General features: G+C 39.8%; 1 protein-coding gene across 8 annotated transcripts in view; it reads left to right on the top strand.

Annotated features, from left to right (window-relative positions):
• Window positions 1–19773, top strand: part of CFAP206 (cilia and flagella associated protein 206) — a 66986-nt gene that overhangs the window by 46256 nt on the left and 957 nt on the right. For 7 of the 8 annotated variants that reach the window (XM_067011432.1, XM_067011434.1, XM_067011431.1 and 4 more), the window contains 5 exons: window positions 7399–7518; window positions 8645–8843; window positions 10746–10883; window positions 14015–14208; window positions 16183–16326. In XM_067011432.1, coding sequence (XP_066867533.1) covers window positions 7399–7518; window positions 8645–8843; window positions 10746–10883; window positions 14015–14208; window positions 16183–16326 — 795 coding nt within the window. The remainder of the gene's footprint in view (window positions 1–7398; window positions 7519–8644; window positions 8844–10745; window positions 10884–14014; window positions 14209–16182; window positions 16327–19773) is intronic. The other variant, XM_067011436.1, reaches the window with a different exon arrangement.

Consider the following 19773-nt stretch of genomic DNA (forward strand, 5'->3'; position numbering starts at 1 on the left):
AAGGATTCTCCCACTGAATTAATTAGCACATCCATCTCCCTGGTCACTGTTTACCTTCACACAGCCTCTATTTTCCAAAAACCATAAGACCGCAGGATCAGTGGAGCTGTCTTTTGTACAAGTGAATACTAATGTCTTGAGGGATAGAACAAGCTGTATTCTGCCCCCTCTTCATTTTCACTCGTATCTTAATGACTCACTACCACTCTTGGCTGCACTCAATCTGTCTTCTCTCCTTACCTCTGCTACAGAGAATAGAAAGATCACATCTAGAAGACACGACTTCATTGCAACAAACTAGGAGTGGTCCTCACAGCTGACCTACTATCTAACTGCCTTCAGAAGGGAGGACTGTAAATCAACTATTTGAAACCAAATCATTCTTTAGGGTACATGTTCCCCTAACACTGACTTGTGGCTAGCAGCCTTGTGTAACTAGTAAGATACTAAGAGGACTTCACAGTCAGTTTATCTTGAGTGCATACAGGTCCACAGGAGCAGAATCTCACATTTACTTTTGTCATTTATAAGGAAGAACTTTGGGAAACTGTCACACATACTGTAAGGATGTTGTAGAGGACATTGTGTTCATTATATAGTATTTTCTCACAGCTTTCACTCGTGAAACATATTCAGCCAACTAACTGACCGTCTTATATTCTCACTGGAGTTCTTACTCTCAGAGCTAGAGGGACGGTTAATAGAGTGTAGAAGTGGTAAGTGTGGGTCCTGCAGCCAGACTGCATGGGTTCTAATCCCAACTTTGCCACTTATGAAATCTGTGTCCTTGACGAAGTTGCTTGACTTCTCTGTGCCTTAGTTCCCACATTTGTAAAAAGGGGTTATTGATAGTCTCCACTAGGTAAGTAAGGTAGAACAGTGCTTGCAGACAGTGGGAGCTCAGTAAACGGATGATGATGATGATCATGACAATGATGACAGTGTTTATTACCATCATCATCCTCAGGGCATTAGCAGAACAGCTCTGATTTCATCTCAGTAGGGGCACAAGCTGAACACCTCTTATTTTTCTAGACAGTATCTCCTTTCCAAGCCCTCTGTTGCTCACGTTATTAGAAAGTTCACATTCTGATCTTAACACTCTTTATGACTGTCTCATACTCCTTTCAGTCAGGGTCAGGATGAGTCTTCTTAACCTTCTGACTTTTTTGCTGCTTTAATCAGTGTTTCTTTTTGTTGTTGTTGTTTTAATTTTTATTGAGATGTACTTGATTTACAATTTGTATTGGTTTCAGGTGTACGACGTAGTCATTCAAGTTTTTATAGATTATACTTCATTTATAGTTATTATAGAATATTGTCTACGTTCCCTGTGCTGTACAATATATCCTTGTAGTTGATTTTATACATAGTAGTTTGTACCTCTTACTCCCCTACCCCTGTCATGCCCTTCCCCCCCTTTCCAACGGTAACCACTAGTTTGTACTCTATATCTGTGAGTCTGCTTCTTTTTAAAATATTCACTAGTTTGTTTTATTTTGTAGATTCTGCATATAAGTGGTAACATACGGTATTTGTCTTTCTCTGTCTGAGTTATTTCACTAAGCATGATATCTTCTAAGTCCATCCATGCTGTTACAGATGGCAAAATTTCATTCTTTTTTATGGTTGACAAGGGTATGATAGTTTTTAGCTATCCAACCTCCCCCATCAATCTACCTTAGTTACAGTTAAGGTTAATTGTTACAGAATGGATACAGTTTAATCAGTATTATCACTAGGTTATAAAATACGTCAGTTTATGTTTAGCTGAAACCTTTTCCTGGGTATGAAATCTATGAGTACTCTTTTTTTTTTTTTTTTTTTTTGTGCGGTACGTGGGGCTCTCACTGTTGTGGCCTCTCCCGTTGTGGAGCACAGGCTCAGCGGCCAAGGCTCACGGGCCCAGCCACTCCGCGGCGTGTGGGATCCTCCTGGACCGGGGCACGAACCTGTGTCCCCTGCATCAGCAGGCAGACTCTCAACCACTGCGCCACCAGGGAACCCCCTGAATACTCTTTTTTAAAGTCACATTATTTGAACAGATATTAATATGCTTTTTTGAAGTATTGATTTTGATGCAAAATTTTTCTCTTGCCAATGCTACATTCAGTTTACGTAGACATTTGAAAAATCCAATTATAGCTTGGGTAAGATAGTGAGTTATTATTTTTTGATCAGGACTTTATCTGCTGCAGTGAACAAATCAAATACTCTGGAAAAGAAAAGGAAGGGGTGATTGCAGTCTTGTTGACTGTCTTAGCTGAGAGAATTGAATTCCATCCTCTGTGAGCTTTTGAAGAGCAAGGCAGTCACCATAGAGAGAAAGCCACTTATGATTATTGTGCAAGTAAATGTTGCATGACACACAACATTTCTTGAAATATGTAAGTCGAGACTTTTGTACACTTCCTCCCCCCAAGCTATGTCTGCAGGGCCCATTTGTAGCATAGATTATACAGGACTTCTTGATTTTTCTGATAATGCAAGTAAGATATCAGTTAGATGGAATTTGTGCTTGTTTTAGACTTGTTGAAAAATGTCCATGGAAGAAAGTATGAAAAACTTATAAGTTAAAAAGTGGGGGAGAGGAAGAAGAATGCTAGGTTCACATGCTTTCTCCAAGCATTTTTTGGACTGCATTATGATAAGAAAGTTGAAGCGACTTTATTCTTATTTTTTTCCTCCAACAATCTCATTAGAAATATCTTTGTGTTAGGATGCTGTCAAGTTCGTGGTGGCAGATAGAGGTTTTTCAAAATGTGAATTTTATCATTGGTAACAAAAACTATCATTTTCCCGAAGTGACAGACTCATTTCATTCACTCTCAAGAAAATATCTTCTGATAGCTAAGGCTCAAAAACCATAGTTTGTCTGCCAGTTGTTCTTTCAAGTAAAAATGCTGTTCTACTGGAGGGGAAAAATGGCTAGTTCAGCTTGCAATCCAGTCATGTAAGAGAACTGTGTGTTTTAATATACAATAGAAGTGTTTTATATATACTTTCTGTTTGATCACACTTGGGCTTCCCTGGGGGCGCAGTGGTTAAGAATCCACCTGCCAATGCAGGGGACATGGGTTCGAGCCCTGGTCCGGGAAGATCCCACATGTTGCGGAGCAACTAAGCCCGTGCGCCACAACTACTGAGCCCGTGCGCCACAACTACTGAAGCTCACGTGCCTAGAGCCCATGCTCCGCAACAAGAGAAGCCACCACAATGGGAAGCCCATGCACCACAACGAAGAGTAGCTCCCGCTCGCTGCAACTAGAGGAAGTCCGTGCAAAGCAACAAAGACCCAACACAGCCAAAAATAAATAAAATAAAATAAAATATTTAAAAAAGCGGTGCACTTAAAGGTCAAAATTCAATCAAATTATTACATTTTACTGCATCATCAAGGATAGTGCTAAGTGAAACTAAGTTTTTTTATTGAGATACAATTGACATGTAAGATTATATTAGTTTCAGATGTATAACATAATGATTCCATATATGTATATATTACAAAATGCTGACCATGATAAATCTAGTTAAATTCTTCGCCACACATCATTACGTTTTTTTTTCCTTGTGATGAGAACTGTTAAGATCTACTGTCTTACCAGCTTTCAAATGTACAATACAGTGTTGTTAACTAGTGATAGTCACCATGCTGTACATTACATCCCCACGACTTATTTATCTTATGAGTGGAAGTTTGTACCTTTTGACCCCCTTCACCCATTTTGCCCACTCCCATCCCCCTCCCCTACCTATGGCAACTACCAATCTGTTCTCTGTATCTATGAGCTCAGTGTTTTTTATTAAAGTTTCCACATATAGCAGTAAGGTCCTATTGTGTATAGCACGGGGAATTATATTCAATACCTTGTAATAACCTATAATGGAAAAGAACCTGAAAAACTTTTATATGAATGACTGAATCACTTCGCTATACATCAGAAACTAACACAACATTGTAAATAAACTGTACTTCAATATAAAAAAAAGATTCCAGGGACTTCCCTGGTGGTCCAGTGGTAAAGAATCCGCCTTGCAATGCAGGGGACACAGGTTCGATCCCTGGTCAGGGAACTAAGATCCCACATACCATGGAGCAACTGAAGCCCCGTGCCACAACTACTGAGCCTGCGCACCTCAACTAGAGAGCCTGTGTGCCACAAATGACAGAGCCCACGCACCCTGGAGCCCGCACACCATAACTACAGAGCCCACCCACCCAGCCTGCGTGCCACAGCTAGAGAAGAGAAAACCCGCGTGCCACAGTTAGAGAGAAGAGAGAAGCCTGCATGCCACAACAAAAGATCCCGCGTGCCTCAGAGAAGACCCCACATGCCGCAACTAAGACCTGATGCAGCCAAAAATAAATAAATAAAAATAAATCTTTAAAAAAAGAATAAATAAAAACTAAAAAAGAGATTTCACATATAAGTGAGATCATATGATATTTGTCTTTGTCTGACTTACTTCACTTAGTAAAATTTCCTCAAGTTTCACTTTTGATGCTGCAAATGGCAGGACTACTTGTAAATAATGCTGCAATGAACATGGGGACACATATATCTTCTTGAGTTAGTGTTTTTGTTTCCTTCAGATAAATTCCCAGAAATGGAATTATTGGGTGATGTGGTGGTTCCTTTTTTTAAGTTTTTGAGGAACCTCCCTACTTTTTCCATAGCGGCTGCACCAGGTTACATTCCCACCAGCAGTGCACGTGTGTTCCCTTTTTATCCCCACACCTTTGCCAGCGCCTGTTATTTCTTGTCATTTTGACAGTAGCCATTCTATCAGATGTGAAGTGATATCTCAGTGTGGTTTTGATTTTCATTTTCCTGATGATTAGAGATGTTGAGCAATTTTTTGTGTACCTGTTGGCCTTCTGTATGTCTTCTTCGGAAAAATGTCCATTCAGATCCTTTGCCTGTTTTTAAATTGTGTTGTTTGTTTGTTTGTTTTTGCTAATGAGTTGTGTTAGTTCTTTATATATTTTGCATATTAATTCCTTATTAGGTACATGATTTGCAAATATTTTCTCCCATTCCATTGGTTGCCTTTTCATTTTGTTGATGGTTTCCTTTGCTGTGCAGATGCTTTCTAGTTTGATATAGTTCTATTTGTTGATTTTTGCTTTTGTAGTCTTTGTTTCTGTGTCAAATAAAAAAAAAAAAAACTGTCACCAAGACTGAGGGCAAGACCTTACTGCCTATGCTTTCTTCTAGGAGTTTTATGGTTTCAGGTCTTACGTTCAAGTCCTTAATCCACTTTGGATTGATTTTTGTGTGTGGCATAAAATAGTGGTGCAGTTTCATTCTTTGCATGGGGCTGTCCAGTTTTTCCAACACCATTTATTGAAGAGACTATCCTTTCCCCATTGTGTATTCTTGGCTCCTTTGTGGTAAATTAATTGACTATATATATGGGTTTATTTCTGGGCTCTGTATTCTGTTTCATGGATCTGTGTGTCTGTTTTGATGCCAAAACTGTATTGTTTCGATTACTGTGATTTTGTAGTATAATTTGCAATCAGTAAGCATGATGCCTTCGGCTTTGTTCTTCTTTCTCAAGACGCTTTGACTATTCGAGGTCTTTTGTGGTTTTTTACAAATTTTAGGATTGTTTGTTATATCTATTTGAAAAATGCCACTGGAATTTTGATATGCGTTGCATTGAATGTGTAGGTTTCTTTGGGTAGTATGGTCATATTAACAATATTAATTTTTCTGATCCCTGAGCAGGGAATATCTTTCCCTTTATTTATGAGGACTCACTTTGCAACTAAAAATTCTACATGGTTGTAAGCAAGTTCTTTTTGGTAGAATGTAAACAGAGTGATTGTTCTGGGACACTATCAGGAAAAATCAAGAAGTTCTGTGTGCCTAATCTGTGAATGGAGCCTGCAAGCGTAGCTTGGGGGAGTAGGTCTAGAGTATCTTTACTTATAGTTTTTAAAGAAGTGTTATGTATTGAATGTAACTTTTACTTTGGAGAACATACGCAGATTATTTCTGTTTCTTGTTGTTTGTGTACAAATCTAAAGACTTTAAGGACTGCATTTTCATATTTGATTCCTAAAGGAAAACTAGCAATCAAAGGGAAAAAACTCTGAGGGGTAGAGAAGCGACTTATTAGATAGGATAAACAATATGTAAATTATTATTATAAATTTTATTATAAATAAATAATAGAATGAGGCAAGAGGAGGGGAGATGCTTAAAGAGTAGTATGGGTAAAATTGAAACAATGCACATTACATCGTGAATAAAAAAATTCGTTAGTTGAAATACAGGGATGATATTTGATATTTCTTATGAAGTAATAATTTTTTGTCATTTAAAAATAGTCTAGTAAAACATATAGTTAGGCTACAGATATCTGAGAATTCAAATGCAGTTTTCTCCTCTTCACGTAATTGTTACTCTTTAACACTGTGCTAATAACCCCGCACCACTGCCATTTCTGGTCACATCTTAGAATAAGAGCCCTGGGCTCAGACCATCTGGTGTAGAACCGTGATTCTACCCCTCATTAGCTGTGTATCCTTGGGCAATTTACTTACCTTTCTGTACCTTGGTTTTCTTATTTGTACTTACCTCTTTTGGTACTTAATAAGTATTTAATATGGTGCTTAGCACATAATAAATGTTAGTAATTATTTCAGATTCAGCATTTAGCACCTTATTTTCAGATTGCTATGGTTATATGAGAAATACATTGTTTTTCTTTCAATACTGTGATTTTTAACATTTTCTGCATTCTTTTTTTTTTTTTTTTTTTTTTTTTTTTTTTTTTTTTGCGGTATGCGGGCCTCTCACTGCTGTGGTCTCTCCTGTTGCGGAGCACAGGCTCCGGACGCGCAGGCCTAGCGGCCATGGCTCACGGGCTTAGTTGCTCCGCGGCATGTGGGATCTTCCCGGACCGGGGCACGAACCCGTGTCTCCTGCATCGGCAGGCGGATTCTCAACCACTGCGCCACCAGGGAAGCCCCATTTTCTGCATTCTTGAATGCAGTTTTTAAAAATCTGGGTATCAAAATGGTTTTCAAAGGGATATCTCATTAAGTTGATCTTGGAGGAATGGGAAAATAACAGTTCTGGAAAACTGTGTCAGAGATCCACTGCTCGGGAATGCAATTATACTGAATATCAGAGAATACCTGTATACATTTGAGAAAAATTATAGCCCTTGTATTTCAGAAGATTCATCCATTCAACAAATGTTTCTGGAGCGCCATCCACATGCCCGTTCGGTTCTTGGTGTTGGGGATGCCGTGGAGAGCGGAATCCTTACTCTCCCTGAGCTTGCTTTCAGGACGTGTGGGGAGCAGGTGGGGCTTAAAACATCCATGATGTTTGCAGTAAAATTATAAAAATATGAATGCCAATTATGTTGTCTTCACAGTCGGATGTAATTACTTGTGCTCAAGAAGTGGAACTGATGATAAAGCAGTTAGGAGCCCAACTGGAACAATTAAAATTTACTGTGAAATCAAAGACGGCTGTCCCAACATCACAAGTCTTGGTATGCATTTGTCATCTACTTTGACCTTGCTTAAAGGTGAATGTACTTTTAAGTCCTATAAAGTTGGATCACAAGTCATTGGAATTGTATTTAATTACTAAAAATATAGTATTAGCGTTATATGAGGTGATCCCGTTGTTTTTGGTTATTTTGTAGTAATAATCATATAACCAGGGTGTTATAAGTTGGATGAGAGGATTCCCTTGGTAGGCCGTTGCTACTCAGCAAAGTACAGATATATATTATAATAACCATGATATCAGTATTGTCTGTGGCAACAAAAATAATCCGTAGTGCCGTGTTGAAAACGTTTTTACAGTAGCTGGTTAAGAAACTGCCTTCAGCACAGAGGTGACCTGGGACCTTTCTGAAAACACAGATAAAATCACTTTGTTTACCAGGCCTGCACTTAATTCGGACTTTCTGATGATCTGTACCACCCTGTGGGCAAATCTGGGAGCCCCAAAGAAGTCCAAGATGTACATGCAGTATTTTATAGAGCGTTTTGAGTCTCTGATCATTTTCTGCAATCATTCCCGACATTTGACTTTAAAAACCTGGAAACAAAAGGCTAAGTTCTTTCACTTATAAGTGGGGCCTGATTAATTTTTTATTTGTTGTATAAGTCAGTGACCTTTAATATGAATAAAAAATACTTTATGTCACTGACACAAAATCTTTAACTTATAAGCTCACAAGAAATGGCCCAAGGTGTATCCCTAGACTTTCCAAGTTCTTTTGAATTGTAACTGAGCCAGATAAATTTAATTATAATGAGTCATATTTAGCTTTTTTTTAAAAAAAGAAGCTATTTTCCCCTAGACCTTTTGAGGTGAAGCGTCCATGAATATTTTTTAGGTGATCGTGTGTATTTGGCTTTTTTTGAGTAAACTAACTTTCTGGCAATCATACCAAAATAAAATGCTTTGATATACAAGTTTATTTTCTCATAATTTATGAGTCCAATTTCTACTGAGATTCTATCGTCTAATTTCATGACACTTTTACTTGTCTTATGGGAGAATTAATCTCTTTACAAACAAAAATTTGTGCTTATTTTTAAGAGTAGAGTGATTTGTAATTTTATTAAACAGTGACATTTTGAACATTTTTGTCTCTTCCTCAGCCCATCTTCATTGCCCTTTCCAATCTGTGGACTAGCTTTCAGGATGAAACTGTTTTGATTAGCATCCTCAGTAATTTAACTATTCATCTTGAGCCATTTCTGGGGACTCACGAACTGTTCTTTCCTGAGAAAGTGATGCAAGCTCTTCTTGATGGAGTGACTGTGAAAACTGATGTGTGTAGAATGAAAGAGCACATTGGTAACATAAATCATCCATTATTTCCTCTTCCTCTTAAAATTACCTCTAGAATAAACTCACTCTTCTGTTTTAAAATTTTCAGCTGTATCTTTCTGATAAAGTTTTGAATATCTTTCTTGATTATAAGACTGCTAATGTTCATTATAGAAAATATGGAAAACAGAAAATATATAAACTGGAGAGTTCGCTCTCCAGCAATAACCATTCCTAGTGTTATTGTTAGTGTTTTGGTTAACAATGATTTCCTGTGCTTATAGGTTTCTATTGTAGTCTTAGTGATTTTATTATCGGTTTGTAGTAGAAAAGGGAATTAATGCTTGCTATATTTGTTGCAAATAAAGCTCCATTTCTTTGGAATGCTATTTGCCATATATCTACCCCAGATTCAGGTTGAAATTTATAAATCAATAAGTGTTATCCCTATAAAATTGAGCTTATTTTAGGCCCTTTAAGAGATGCATTGATTCTTATAGAAAGGCTGTCTTTATCAATAAACTTCCTTTTACTTGTTTAGTCCCTGCTGTCTTATTAAAGACAACTCAAAATTCATGAGAAATGTCAGAACAGAGTCTGGGATTTGAATTGTTGCCTAAAAAGAAAGTTTTTCCAGAAAGTGAAATTAGATCATTGACTCTCCAAATTTCCTTTTCACATTCTGTTTCTGTAAAAGTGAAAAAGAACCTAGTGGCAGGGCAGGAATAAACACGCAGACGTAGAGAGTGGACTTGAGGACATCGGGAGGGGGAAGGGTAAGCTGGGACGAAGTGAGAGAGTGGCATGGACATATACACACTACCAAATGTAAAATAGATAGCTAGTGGGAAGCAGCCGCATAGCACAGGGAGATCAGCTTGGTGCTTTGTGACCACCTAGAGGGGTGGGATGGGGAGGGTGGGAAGGAGGGAGACGCAAGAGGGAGGAGATATGGGGATATATGTATATGTGTAGCTGATTCGCTTTGTTATAAAGCAGAAACTAACACAACATAGTAAAGCAATTATACTCCAATAAAGATGTAAAAAAAAAAACCGTAGCGGTAATTTGCATTCTTAAATTATTAGAATACATAAAATCTGAAAATGAAATCAGAGAGACTCAAAAACATCCTTCCAGTTAGTTTTTCCTACTCTTTTCATTTTGTTAAAACAGCATATCTGTGCAAATACTAAATGAAACTGAAAAATTAAAGTCACTTCAGCAGTAGATATTAAACTCAACTATATTGGCAAGATGTGCCATTTCCTACTATAAGTCAAACGTTTTTATTCACTAGAACACAGTTTATCAAGTTACTGCTCCGGGGAATTGGGAGACCCGATGTTCTTTCCAAAGAATTTGATTTACACTCACCACATGTCATCACCGTTTGAGGCTTTCAGGCATATCAGGAAAAAGGAGGGAAGAAGGTCTGTTCTCTCCAAAGTATGCATTTACTTCCAGCTGTAGCCACGGGGTCACTTGTAGTGTCTGCTGTTTGGATACAGAGCCAGAAGCAGAAGTGTAGGTAGCACGGCAAAAGTAAGAACCTCAGGGATCAATGTTTTATAAATTCGCGTTTTTATTTGCGTAAAAAAAAATCGGCAAAACTAGGAAGACTTTTTAGAAGTATGAAGAACAGAAAAGTATATCTTCTGTTACCAAAATTACTAAGTTACTAAGAGATGTTTCCTTGACTCTTTCTGCTCAGGACATTCTCAGTTGTTTAAAGAACTGACGGTCCTAGTACATAAGCATCATTTTCAAAGTATTTTGCCACCTCGCATATTATTAAGAGCTGCGCTGTCTTGAACGAAGTTAATTCATCTCTGTTTTAGTCACGTAGCAGCCGGTCTCTGCTCGTTTCCTGGGTGGTTTACTTTTCCCACTGAATACGGTTTTTCTTGTGCGCTTCTTTCATTTTAGAAGAGAGAGTAAATGTGGCGGATTTCAGAAAACTAGAATGGCTTTTCCCAGAAACAACAGCCAATTTTGATAAATTGGTGATTCAGTATCGGGGATTTTGTGCTTACACATTTGCTACAACAGATGTCCTTCTTCCAGGTACGTCATTGGAAATAATACTGTCCTCCCTTCTCCAATGTTTTCTTTAAATGATGTGCCCTCGTTGTCCCTCACTCACTTTGTAAAATTTTATGGACTCTAATGGTGAACTAGGAAAGGAGCTACAAAGATGACCTAAATGCAGTGTTTATCTTTGAGGTGCTCGCAGCATAACCTGATAGACTGACATAAACAAGAAATTATAATACAAGCGATAAGTGATGGAATGTGTATATAATGAAATATGGATGCTACAATATCATAAAAGGGGGACGACTCATATGTCAGTGAAGGATTTCAGAAGTGTTATGTGGCATTCCTAAAATAGATCATCTTCCAAAGTGATTGCTTGAAAGCGCAACACTAGTTTGACTGATACGTTTATTAAACAATATTCTTTGTCACTGTATGGTTCTATTCCATTAACATAGATCAGGATTTCCTTATAAGGACATGGCCAATATTTTATCAAGTAAAATTTCTCTATGAGGTATATATTACTAGAACCTTCTCTAAAGAGTAAATCAGAAATTGAGATGAAATAAATTATTATCCAAAAAGTGCCATGTGAATTGGCAATAGAATTATTACAAAGAATGATTGGGATTGTGTGTAAAGAGGCTAGAGAACATACACATTGACTCATCTTTTTTATGGTAGAGATTTTTTCATTATGGGAGTAATAAAAGGTTTACCCTGGGAGAACTGAGAGAATAGTATTCTGAGGCCCTGTGAGGATCACTGACAGGAGAAAACAATCAAGAGCCATGAAGAAGTAAAAAGCAATAGAATGGAGATGATTGCTTTCTCCCCTTGTCTTTTTTTTCCTTCCTTTCACTCCACCCCCCCCCCCCACGTCCCAAATCTCTCTCTCTCTCTCTCTCTCTCTCTCTCTCCCTCCACAAATAAGAAGGGAAGGGAGTCATGAGAGACTCAAACACAGAAACACGGATGTGGGGTGACACAGAGGTAGCATGATGTGGTTGGAAAAGCTATGGGCCAAGATTGGGAGAGCCGGGTTTCATTTTCTTTTTAATATTTATTTATTGTTTATTTTTGGCTGTGCTGGGTCTTAGTTGCGGCATGCGGAATCTTTTTTTTTTTTTTTTTTAGTTGTGGCACGTGGGCTTCTTAGTTGCACATGCGAACTCTTAGTTGCAGCACACATGCAGGATCTGGCCGGGGATGAACCTGGGTGCCCTGCATTGGGAGTGCAGAGTCTGAACTGCTGGACCACCAGGGAAGTCCCAGGAGCGCCTGGGTTCGAGTCCCCGTTGTCCCATTAGTAAACAGAGTAACTTTCAGCAAATCTCTTGTCTTTTGTGGACCTCAGCTTCCACGTCAGGAAAAGGAGAAGGTCCAACTATGAGGTCTGTTTGGTCCCTTCCAGCTCCTACCAACTATGATTCTAAGAAAGGGGGAGAAAGAGAAAAAAAAAGTAGAAGGGCTTGAGGGGCTTTGGGTTTAGAATCCTCTCAGAATCAGCTAGTCTGGAGATTTTATTTCTACGTGCTACAATATTACCTGGGCACCAGCCACCTGCACTGCCTCGGAGGAATCCCGTGGGAGTCCCTCCTTCCTTGGGACTGCAGACCACAGGGCTTGAGTCCCCGGGTAATGCTGGGGCTTCCCAGGCAGGGTCCTTTTCAGATGACATCACTGACTTTACTGCCCACCTCTCGTTCCCTTGTGCACTGCTCTAGCCCCACTGGCCTTCTTGCTATTCTCGAACATTCCGAGCTCATTTTCACGTCGAATCTTTTGCACTTGCTATTCCCTCTACTTGGACAGCTCTGTGCCCCCACAGCTACATACCTTGCTCCCTCATCTTATTCAGCCTTCTCTGATCACCCAACTTAAAATATCAATCTCGCCCTTCTTCCTTTTACTATGTGTTTAACCTGCTTTGCTTACTTGTTTTCTGTCGCACTGATCACTCTCCGGTCTATGGTATATTGATTGATTTCTTTTCTCTGTATCCTCAGTGCCAAGAACAGGGACAGTAAATATTTGTTGAATAAGTGAAAGAATAAATAAATAAGACAGTGTTACTGTTTCCTATATAATTCCCACAAATTGTGGATACTTATAACCCATATTTTATGTACTATCTTTTCATAGTGGGAGATACTTTCTAACACGCAAATGTACATTTTGGAACAGATGTTTCATTTTGTAGTTCTTACAGAATTATTATTATTATTATTTTTTGCGGTACGCGGGCCTCTCATTGTTGTGGCCTCTCCCTTCGCAGAGCACAGGCTTCAGACGTGCAGGCTCAGTGGCCATGGCTCACGGGCCCAGCCGCTCCGCGGCACGTGGGATCTTCCCAGACCGGGGCACAAACCCGCATCCCCTGCATCAGCAGGCAGACTCTCAACCACTGTGCCACCAGGGAAGCCCCAGAATTATTTTTAAAACAATGCTTCTAGTGGTTAGTTTAGTTTAAGGAGGTTTGAAAAACCTACTAGATGATGAAGTGGCTTCTCATAAAAGATTTTTAAACAACTTATATCTGGATAATGAAATATTTTTAGATAAAATCATAATTTAAAATTTAAAAATATGGGGCTTCCTGGTGGTCCAGTGGTTAAGATTCCGTGCTCCCAATGCAGGGGGCACAGGTTTGATCCCTGGTTGGGGAACTAAGATCCTGCATGCTGCATGGTGTGGCCAAAAAATAAAGTAAAAAAATGTATAAAATAAATTTCATTTGAATTTTACATAAAATATAATTTAACAAAATGTATAACTTAAAATTGCTACTTATAACATTTTAGCTAATAAAGACATGTGATATGTTAAAAATAGAGTGTATAGGGAATGGTTCTATGAATGTATTATAAACATAGAATCAGTATTTCATATCTTTTAAAAAAAATTTATTTATTTATTTATTTATTTGGTTGCACCAGGTCTTAGTTGTGGCAGGCGGGCTCCTTAGTTGCGGCTCCAGGGCTCCTTAGTTGTGGCATGCAAACTCTTAATTGTGGCGTGCATGTGGGATCTAGTTCTCCAACCAGGGACTAAACCCAGGCCTCCTGCATTGGGAGCACAGAGTCTTATCCACTGCACCACCAGGGAAGTCTCAGTATTTCATATCGAATTCAATTCCTTTTCTTAACTTTCAGGAAATCCAGCCATTGGAATTTTGAAATATGAAGAAAAGTATTACACTTTCAATACCAGAGATGCTGCATATTCATTTGCAGAAAATCCTGAAAATTACATTGATAAAATTAGAGAAAAAGCCAAAAAAAATGCAGAATTGATTCAGCTACTGCAACTTCATCAACAGTTTGAAACCCTTATTCCATATTCTCAGGTGAGCAGGGTTGGCTTTTTAAGAATTCATGACATTTAAAAGTGTAGTTAATAAAAAAAGCTACATTTTGTTGTAGAATGCTCCCCCAAGTCCAGGCAAGAGACAGGGTTAGAATGAGGGCCTTTACAGGTTATCCAAAAGGAGTTCTCATCCGAAGATGGAAACTAAGGAAATCCACAAAGAATAAATGAAAACAGGATAAGGAGTCACATTGATGAATTCGACTGGAAAAATGTGAAAGAGCAAGACTACATTTAGATAAATAATTGGAACTACAGTATTTCCTTATCTAAAATGGAAGGAGCTTAGCACAGATAACACAGGTGGTAACTTAGGCTCAGAATTGTAAAATAACAGGTTTCAATTGCAGTAGTCTGAAAGGCCACAGAATGGATCTGAAGGTGTGTTTCTGTGTGTGTGTGTGTGTGTGTGTGTGTGTGTGTGTGTGTGTGTGTGCGTGTGCGTGTGCCTATTCCTTAATTCATTCAACAGACACTTACGGAGCCGCTTGCTGTGCACCAGGCATGACTCTGGGCTCAGTGAACAAAGCAGGTAGCAAATCCCTGCCTGCACGGGGCTCACATTCTACCGCTGTGTATCCTTGTTTTCTTCCTCTTTGTCTCTCATTTGTACGGTCCACATTTTAATTGCTCTTTCTGTCATCCTCTCTCGTTTAATTTACCTCTTTTAAACTCACTAAACTAAAACCCTGCAATACATGGTTTATGAATGGTTTGTGTTTGTTACATTTATCAACACTTTGACAGTGCAGCAGGTGGGTGTGGATACGACTGACCAGGTTGGCAGGGATCCCAGCGGTGACTGGTAAGAGGACGATGGGGCTGGTGACAGTGAGGAACAGAGGATGGTCTGAACACTTGGGCGGGAAGACTGACAACCCGCCAAGGACAACGTGGTCAGAAGGGGGCAGCTGTTGGCACGCTTGTTCTGATACCGCGCTGCCAGTCTGTTGATGTGACGCTCCAACTGCCCTCTTAAGAAAGCGCAAAGACAAGGGCTCGAATCAGATAACCAGGAAGGTGTGCTGTATGTAGATACTTTGCTATTAAAGAACAGTTTTCCTCTACGTATCTGGTCTTGTTTTTCCCTCTGTGTGTATTTAATCCTTCACTGACCTTTAATACCTCTGGAAGTGAGTATTCTTTCTTCATATTTCAATGCTGTATTCATTATTTTTTTCTTGCCATTTACTTGCATAATATTGTAAGTTATCTTTTCAGCATCTTTTTACCTACCTAAGTATATCATAAGATCATTTTGAAGGCAAATATGCTAAATGGTAGGCGTTCAGTAATCATGTTTCTTGATTTGGGGAAAGAAGTTCATCTCTTCCCTCACCTCTTTACTAGGACTTGAGTTTCTTAAACCTCTGCCACCCCCTCCAGCAACTTCATTTCCAGCATAATCATAACTTGTTTAGCCTGGAATCACTGAATACTTAATATTTTAATAGTGAATGTATGCTTTCTGGGTGCTTTGGCAGAAAGATGAATATATTCCACTAAAATAGATAATAATCTGCTATGTATGCAGAACTTGAGTTTAAGATATCTTCTAAAGATGTTCTGATACTTTAAACAAATGGGATGTATACCTAATATTTAATAGCTATTCTAAACTTCTATCCATTTCCAATAAGGTATTCACTTATGCTCCCCACTGTGAAAATTGGAGAGGGACATTTGACTTGGGATGAGTGATATTAGGTTTTCTCCTTCCAAAATACACCTCCTACATTAAGTTCAAAAAATCAGGCACAAATCCATAATGCCTGGGAAAGTAATTACATTTGGCTCGCTAATTATGAACTTTTAAAAAATTTTGCTGGTATTTACAAGTATGTTTCATGTTCTTGTTTTCCTAATGTTTTGTCAGTTTTAGCTAAATATTTTAGTTATCTGTAAATAGTGTTTGTTTTTTACAAATATTAATTACAAAACTCCACTTCTTTAGATGAAAGAGGTTGATAAACATAATATAAAACCAATTGCAAAGTGTGAAAGTAGCACACAGACGGATACACATTTATTGCCACCAACAATTGTGAGATCATATGAGTGGAATGAATGGGAATTAAGAAGAAAAGCTATAAAATTGGTTTGTAACAATATTTTCTAAAATTATTTATAGGTTGGGGAATTTTAATATGTTGTTACTCATAGAGTTGGTAAGCTAAATTATTCATATAAAATAGTGAGTTGTACACAGTTTTTTTTGCTAAAATAAAAATAATTAGTATAATTTATAATTTTCCAGCTTTACATTGTAAGATTGTCTTCTAGGTTTAAAAAAAAATTAGTTTATTTATTTACTTATTTTTGACTGCATTGGGTCTTTGTTGCTGCACGTGGGCTTTCTCTAGTTGCAGTGAACGGGGGCTACTCTTTGTTACGGTGCGAGGGCTTCTCATTGTGGTGGCTTCTCCTGTTGCGGAGCATGGTCTCCAGGCATGTGGGCTTCAGTAGTTGTGGCACGCGGACTCAGTAGTTGTGGCACACTGTCTCAGTAGTTGTGGCACATGGGCTCAGTAGTTGTGGCACATGGGATTAGTTGCTCCGAGGCATGTGGGAATCTTCCTGGACTAGGGATCGAACCCGTGTCCCCTGCATTGGCAGGTGGATTCTTAACCACTGTGCCACCAGGGAAGTCCCTATCTTCTAGTTTTAAGCATAGATAGAAATACAGAAGCATGAAACTGCTCTCAAATTATATCAGCCAGTAACTAGAACAATGATAGTTGCTATCTTTCTCTCTATCTCCTTTTCTCAATCTCTACTCTCTCTACTGATGTATATAATAGTTTTAACTCATTGTGCTAACCTATGAGGTGCTAGTATTTAAAGACCTGCAGCTTCCTCTAATCATTTAAAGCATACCTTTCTCTTTTTTGGACTTCTTTTTTGAGGAGCAGAATGTTACTGCTGTTATAGCACAGATACAGGCCCCTCTTATTGTCAGCTTGTTCTCTCCAGACGTCTGTCTCACTTGTCCTGATTCGCAGTCATCTTAATCACAGTAGGTACCTACCCTTGATGCCTCCTTTGAAACTCTCATCCCTATCTGACTCAGTGGAATTCCCCCACTCTTCCTTTTGATAGTATCTGGTCTTTTTTTTTTTTGAGGTACACGGGCCTCTCACTGTTGTGGCCTCTCCCGTTGGGGAGCACAGGCTCCGGACGCGCAGGCTCAGCGGCCATGGCTCACGGGCCCAGCCGCTCCGCGGCACGTGGGATCTTCCCGGACCGGGGCACGAACCCGTGTCCCCTGCATCGGCAGGCGGACTCCCAACCACTGCGCCACCACGGAAGCCCATATCTGGTCATTTTAAACAACCAATATTTATAGTGTGAAGGAACAAACTCTTTTTATAACTGTAGCCTTTTCTCAGTATATTTTATCCAGCTCTTTAACGGAAATCAGGTGTGGAAATAAAGGAAGACTACTCAAATGAGAACAGAGGCTATTTATTCGAAGCTTGCTATATCAAGGGAGCCAGTCACCATCACTTGTGTTTGGCAGAGACTCAAAGTTGGGGAGAGGAGTGAGAAAGTTTTATAGTGAAAAAGGGGACGGCTTCAGGTATTCCTCTGATTGGAGGATGTTGACAGGGGAAACTGGAGACGGGCTAACTAGCAGCGGGCTGGGGGGGGGCATCTTTTGTGATTGGCTTAGTGAGCATATTTGGCTTTCTCTGGTTGGTCCAGAGATGGAAGGGGAGGCATCAGGAAAAAAAAAAAAAAAAAAAAAAGGTCGGCTCTGCTCTTCTGAGCTGAGTGCTACAGCTACCGAGGTTGTGGTTTGGCTTCCAAGGTTGGTTGCTGCAGAGGTTGTGGGTTAGAGTTCTGTTATCATATAAGGTCCAATCTAGGTCCGTTTGTATATTGAGTCCTCTTTTCACTAACCACATCATTTCCCTTGCCGCCCTCTCTGGTGACAGCTTTTCAGTCCCCTGATTTCTCAAGATGCGGAAGGTTCAGCTTCCTGGAATATTTTCCAGATCAGCGGTCCCCAACCTTTTTGGCACCAGGGACCGGTTTCGTGGAAGACAGTTTTTCCACGGGGGAGGTGGGGGATGGCTCAGGCGGTGATGGGGGCGATGAGGCCGATGGGGGGCGATGGGGGGACGGTGGGGGCGATGGGGAGCGATGGGGGCGATGGGGGCCGATGGGGGCGATGGGGAGCGATGGGGGCCGATGGGGGGACGATGGGGGCGATGGGGAGCGATGGGGGCGATGGGAGGCGGCTGTAAATACAGATGAAGCTTCGCTCGCTCGCCTGCTGCTCACCTCCTGCTGTGCGGCCCAGGTCCTAACAGGCTGCGGACCGTACTGGTCCTCGGCCCGGGTGTTGGGGACCCCTGTTCCGGATCATTGTTCCAGTAGCATTCTTACCAGTTACTCTTCTGTAGTTCATGAAGCTCCCATTCCCTGCATTCTTTTCTGTTATCTATCAATACTAGCCTCACATGAGCTCATCATAAGTATACTGGGTAACGTATATATATCCTACCACCTTGTTCTTCAGGAACTAATAGTCTAGCAAGTGACACTGATACACTAAAAATATTTTAGTATCTCTTGGTAAGTGGTATAACAGAAGTGAAATAAAAATTCTACTCCATTGACTTAAGTGACATTTTAAGTTGGTCTTGAGATACACATAGACAAAGGAGAAGAGAGGAGTCATGGTTGGACAGGATATGGGAGGTATAGGTGGCAGATTAGGTCTGGCCTGGAAATGTTAAGAGAATGCGGTGTTCAATGGGGCTGAACCTCATATTGACTGGACCCTCTCTTCTCACTCCTCGACTTCATTCTTCTTCCCACCTTAGACAGAATTATCCCCTAGAATTGCAGCATGTTGAATGCCAGCTCCCCATGTATTACCAACATGACGTGTTGATAAGACAAAGCTGAGTACATGGCTTAGGGAAAGCACCCCTTCAGCAGAGCTTTGCAATGTCTCAGAGGGGGAACAGCAAGGTCAGGATTTATTGAGACTTTGAAGTTTGGTTGAAGGCAGGTCTTTTGATGCCTGGGCTCAGTCAGGGGATGTGTTGGGGGCCTGAAATGGGTTGTAAAGATTATGAAAAAGCAGTCCAGGATTGATGGGAATAGCAAGGTGAATCTTCAGGCAAGGGATGCAGAGTCTTAGGCCTTCTTCTGTGTGTTAATGCTTACCACTGAAGAGTCATGCATCTTTCAGGATGTTCTGTAATGAGCAATCAAGTTATTTGCTTTGGCAAGAGTCTCTTGGAATAGTAAAATTATGCTAGTGAAGACAAAGGAATAGCAAAGTCCTGTTAATGTAGACGATAAGCTGTGTGTGGGAGAAGTAGTTTCGGTTCTCAGTGACCAGCAGTTTCTCAAACGCTGAAATGTTTCCTGTAATTCCAGGCCTCTCCTTCTTAACTCACATGCTGTAATCCCTTCTCAGTTTTTTCCTTGGACTTTAACCACAACTTCAATAAAACTCTTATTCTCTTTTTTTATAAGCTCCTCCTTGCTTCCCAGCCTGAGCAATCTGTTTAACCTCATATTTAGT

Source organism: Kogia breviceps, chromosome 13, assembly GCF_026419965.1.
Source record: "Kogia breviceps isolate mKogBre1 chromosome 13, mKogBre1 haplotype 1, whole genome shotgun sequence".
Classification (NCBI taxonomy): domain Eukaryota; kingdom Metazoa; phylum Chordata; class Mammalia; order Artiodactyla; family Physeteridae; genus Kogia; species Kogia breviceps.